Raw genomic sequence first — 5,202 nt, 5'->3', positions numbered from 1 at the left:
GCAAATAGTAACATCTGCCTCACTGGTTCATTGGAGGAAGAAAGGAGAGATAGTATGGCCAGAAAGCTGTGCGGCTGAAAGCACCTGATAGTCATGAGACCTAAAGTGCAGCTCAGAATCAAGTAAATGCAATATAATTCATCAAATATTTATTGAGTCCTTACTATTTGCTTGGCATTATAGGCTGGTGATGCACTTGGATAGGAGACGAATAAGATAGTCTGGTCTTGCATAGGGCAGATGGGATGGAAGCAGACCCAGGATCTGTTATCTCCAGACTTTGATTTATTCTACCTGTATTCATGACAGGGTTCCTCAGTTCCACTGTGGTTACCTCATCACACTTCTGTGTGTGTGTGTGTGTGTGTGTGTGTGTGTGTGTGTGCAAGCACACACGCATGTCTATGTGTGTGTGCATGCATGTGTGCCAATCTTGGGCTTGAACTCAGGGCTTGGATGCTGTCTCTGAGCTTTTTTGCTCAAGGCTGGCACCTTACTGCCTAAGCCACAGCTCTACTTCCAGCTATTTGCTGGTTAATTGGAGATAAGAATCTCATGGACATTCCTGCCTGGTCTGCCTTTGAACCAGAATCCTCAGATCTCAGCCTCTTGGGTAGCTAGGATTACAGACATGTAACACTGGTGCCAAGCAACACTTCTTACCTAGAGGAAACTAGCAGCTGATTAAGGGAGAAAACTTATAATCAAACGTTCCAAAGCAGCTAGACACAGCAGTGGTGAAATTTAGAATATACAGTGGAATGGAGAGGGTGTCTGCAAGGAATGAGTCAGGGAATTAGGAGGAGCAGATGAACTGCAGTGGGAATTCAGTGGGCTGAATTATGAAACAAACAGGTAAATTTACCTAGAATTCTATTTCTCAGTTTTTGCTTTCTGTAGAGGTGTGTGTGTGTGTGTGTGTGTGAGAGAGAGAGAGAGAGAGATAGAGAGAGAGAGAGAGAGAGAGAGAGAGAGAGAGAGAGAGGTGATGTGAAGCCAATAAACAGACATCTTAGTTTCTATTTCTCAGTTTTTGCTTTCTGTAGAGGTGTGTGTGTGTGTGTGTGTGTGTGAGAGAGAGAGAGAGAGAGAGAGAGAGAGAGAGAGAGAGAGAGAGAGAGAGAGAGGTGATGTGAAGCCAATAAACAGACATCTTAGTTCTGGTTTTACATTTTTGTTAGGCAGGTGCTCAACCACTCAAGCTGCATCCCCAGCCCTGTATTTGCCTGGGTACATTTTGGATAGGGTTTTTCTTCCCTCGCCTGAACTATGATCTATCTTTTCTATAGGCTTCAATGTTGCTGGTATGACAGGTGTTTACCACTTTGCCCTTGTGGAGGATTGGGACTTTACTGCCCTGACTGGCCTGGTACCAAGATCACTTTCCTTGACCTCAGCCTCTCCTGTTGCTTGGGATATAACAGGCTTGCACCATAGTGGCGTGATGGGTTGAGAATGGGTTTCAAGAACTTTTCTGCTCAAGCTAGCGTGGGACTAAAATCCTCATGTTCTCATCCTCCAAAGTAGATAGGATTGCAGGTGTGAGCCACCAGCACCAGGCGTAGTTTGAGGTTTTGCCATTAGCTAGCTCTTTGTAGCCTCTCAGGACTTTCCCTACCTCCCTGTGGGGTTTTGGCTTTCTCGTTTCAAAAAAGGAAGGTCAGGAAGTGGAAGGGCAACTTGAGTTTCTCTGTAAGGTGCAAAGTCCATCCACACTAGAGCAGAAAGAAAAGGGTAGCTTTGGAAACATCAAGTCTTATCTTACGCATCTTCTGAGAAAACCAAGGCATTGGCAGACCTTGAAGTCTTTCAGAAACGTTTGCATCTATTATTCGCTGGCTTCACCAATACTCAGGGCATCTAATCAATGAGCCAGGCCCTGTGGCTTAAGCTCACAGTGCAGAAGATGGGCAATGTGGTCTTCCCTGGGCTCAGCATTTACACGATTTTTGACTGGAGGAGGCTGTAAAAGTCCACTCATACGCCTTTCTGGTGTTTTGCTTTTGATATAGAAGTCTATAAATTCTACGAGATACCGAGCACTCTTATCATTACGCGGTCTTCGAGTTAGAAGATTTTGCCCTGTCTGAGAATCCTGGAAAAGAACTGAACGAAGTTAAGGTAAGCGAGGCTGATGCATTTTTTTTTTCTACTTAAGAAAAGTTTCCATTTCCCGTGAGTTCATCGGCATGTACCCACATCCTCATTCTAGAGACATCTGTGCCTAGAAGTACCTTCAAAATGTCCTGGGTGGGGTCACATTCAGGGAGAGGAAGAGGGTTTACCACCTGCCCAATGGAACTTCCTGTTTCCTCATCCTGCCCCCCCCCCCCCCCGGTCCGAGAGGTTGTGAACGTTTTCAGCTGCCAGTTCTTCTCTGGCAGGACCGCAGGGTGCCCTCTCGGCACCTGCAGCGTTTCCCCTGTGCTCTGGACTTGGCACTCAGCACGGATACAGACCATATAGGAAGCTGTCTGTTCCCCGAGACAGATTCTCTCTTTCTCACTCTCAGACCTGTACACCTGTCTTGGACGGCAAGCAGGGGTGGCTTGGGAAGGCTCCGGAACTGTGTCTTCCAGGGATTGGGCTTCTGGCAGCTGGGCGGGACTCGGGCTTTGATATAAAAGGGTGCCACTGTCCCAGCCGTAGTGCTGAAGCTGGTGCTCCACAGGTCCCCAGCTGGGTGCTAGCAACCACACTCGGGGGGGAAAAAAAACTGCCTAAGAGAAGGTCTGATTTCGGTGCTCAGGTATCTACACGGATGAATGGGTGGGTGGCGGGCGGCGTGAGGATGCTCGAGAGGCTGGGAGGGCTCGCTATCACAGCCGTGCGAGTGCTGTCGGGGGGTGTGCGGGGGAGAGGGTGCGGGAGAGGATCCAGCCTGTCCCACGGGGACCCAGACGCTCCCAGGCGCCCCGACTTAGCGCCGCCTCTCCCCGCAGGAGCAAGTCTACCCTCCCCGCTGCCCTCCGTCCCACGATCCCAAGGATGCGGCTCCTCGGGAGACTCCGTGCCTCCGCCCCGGGGCCCGCCTTCGCCAACGTGCTCACGCCGGCTCGCATCCCGGAGTTCTGCATCCCCCCGCGGCTGTCCCTGCCCAGCCCGCCGCAGACGTCGCCCCAGGACGCGGCCCTGCCCCGGCGCTGCGCAGCCGAACCTGACCTGTGGCCCCGATCGGCCGACGACGAGGGCGCGGGCCGCACCGGCATCGACTGGGACCCGCGCTCGCAGGCCGCGCTCTCGCTGCCGCACCTGCCCCGCGCGCGCACCGCCTACGGCTTCTGCGCGCTGCTCGAGAGCCCGCACACGCGCCGCAAGGAGTCGCTCTTCCTCGGGGACGCGCCGCTCCGCGCCCCGGGCCCCCACTCCGCGCCGCGCCCGCGCGCGCACACCTACTCCGCGGGCGCCGTGAGGCCGGCACCGGGACGGGGAGGGGAGCGCGACGCCCCCTTCGCGTCCCCGCCATCCCCGGTCCCCGCCGGCCCCCAGCCCACCCCGGACTCCGTCGCCCCGCGGCCCCGCGGGCGCCGCCTCCTGCGCGCCCCCGACGGGCTCCTGGGCCGCGCGCTACGCGCCTGCGGGAGCCGAGGCCCGACCCGCGCCCGCTCCGCCTCCGGCAGGGTAAAGGACGGGGACGGGAACCAGGGCGGCCCCGCCTCCTCCGAGCCCCCGACCTCGGCCCCCGCGCGGCCCGAGCGCCTGGAGGCCGAGGGCACTGTGCCCCTGAGCCGCGCCGGCTGCGCCCTGCGCCTGGCCGCCGAGTACTGTCCGGGCAGCGGACGCCTCCGCCTGCGGCTGCTGCGCGCGCAGGGCCCGGCCGGGGGCGCCCTGGAGCCCTGCGCCGTCGCCTGTCGCCTCCGCCTGGTCCTGCAGCCGCCGGGCGCCTGGCGCGCGCCCAGCAGCGCGGGCTTGGGGCGCAGCCGCCAGGCGGCCTTGGAGCAGGACTTCTGCTTCGATGGCCTCAGCGAGGAGCAGCTGCGCCGCCTGGCCGTGCGCGTCCAGGCCGAGCTCAAGGGCCATGGGCTGCAGCGGGGTCGCCGGCTGGGCCAGGGCGAGCTGCTGCTGGGCGCCCTGCTGCTCTGAGTGCGGGGCTCCCTGCTCAGCCCGGGGCCCGCGGGACGCCGGACACTCACAGCCGCTCCGTACAAAATAAAAAGACATGTATTCTTGTGAAGTCTAATACTGGCAGAGAGAGTAACTGGATCAGCAGCACCTTTGTGAAGACTGCAGTTTTCCTGTTCGTGCCTTGGAAAGTCTGTTCTGTAAATGGGATACTTTCCAGAAGTGTTTTCCAGTTTAGATAGCCAAGTGCATTTCATAGGTACGAAGCTCATGCAGTGTTAGAACAGACTCCGTTTAAGGTTTATTCCACACCTTCCATTGGGACGGTCAATTACCTGTTGAACCACCTGGATATGAGAACAAGAAGGACGTAATGATTTGTCCGACTGTGAGCAGTAAATCATTAGTAGGTATTCCTCAGCTTGAAACTCATGGGGAGAGAAAATTAATTATAAAGTTTAAGAACTTAAACTTAAAAAAAGTTTCAATTTTAGTCATGACTCAGGTTTAAAGTAACTGTCGGTTGTTAAGATAGGTGTTTATAATGGTGACTATTGAACAGTATGACTAACTGTGAATTATTGGCTCTGTCTAATGGCACTGTGGTAATTCACATCTAACTTGGACTCTTCTATGTTTTCAATGTCCTTGGTGCCCAAGCCAATTTTTCTTCATGAATACCTCCATGATGTTAGGTTTTTGGTAGGGCATCTAATATTCAGACCATGTATGTTTTCTTTAAAGGAAAAATAGAGACAGCAGCTTACATAAGTATTGGGGGGACATCCTTTGTAAAAAAATATAAAATAAAATAATTTCATTGGCTGTTTCAAGAGCAAGCTCTTATTCAAGAAAATGTTACCATACCTATTGCCAGGAAATGATATGCATGGCCTGAAAAATCCCAGCAGAATCTCCACTAACCTCCCAGTTCTTGGTGATCTGAGAGCAAGTAATAATTTTTAAAAAAGACTTTAAAAGGTGGAAATAGAAGCATCAATCATAAAGCCATGGAGTTTTCTAGTTACAAAGTATTTTTTAACTCTATGTATCTTAAATAGTAGACCAGAATGGCAGTTTAGAATGTCCCAAATAATATAACCAGCCAGAGTTGAAACCAGCACCAATTCTACTCTGTTT

The 5,202-nt window shown here is 53.2% G+C and overlaps 1 protein-coding gene across 2 annotated transcripts; it reads left to right on the top strand.

Annotated features, from left to right (window-relative positions):
- Window positions 1-1,916: 1,916 nt before the first annotated feature.
- C2cd4b (C2 calcium dependent domain containing 4B) lies at window positions 1,917-4,939 on the top strand. Of its 2 annotated transcripts, none has more exons than XM_069995257.1 (2): window positions 1,917-2,121; window positions 2,943-4,939. In XM_069995257.1, the coding sequence occupies exon 2, from the start codon at window positions 2,989-2,991 to the stop codon at window positions 4,081-4,083; it is 1,095 nt and encodes a 364-aa protein (XP_069851358.1). In that variant the 5' UTR covers window positions 1,917-2,121; window positions 2,943-2,988; the 3' UTR covers window positions 4,084-4,939. The 2 variants fall into 2 exon arrangements, with proteins under 2 accessions (XP_069851358.1, XP_069851357.1); XM_069995256.1 differs by lacking the exon at window positions 1,917-2,121 and adding an exon at window positions 2,666-2,749.
- Window positions 4,940-5,202: the final 263 nt, after the last annotated feature.

The sequence above is a fragment of the Dipodomys merriami genome, unplaced genomic scaffold (genome assembly GCF_024711535.1).
Source record: "Dipodomys merriami isolate MVZ:Mamm:240054 unplaced genomic scaffold, mDipMer1.0.p SCAF_48, whole genome shotgun sequence".
NCBI classification, from domain to species: domain Eukaryota; kingdom Metazoa; phylum Chordata; class Mammalia; order Rodentia; family Heteromyidae; genus Dipodomys; species Dipodomys merriami.
Note: the sequence above shows the minus strand (reverse complement) of the source record. Positions and strands in the feature narration are given on the sequence as shown.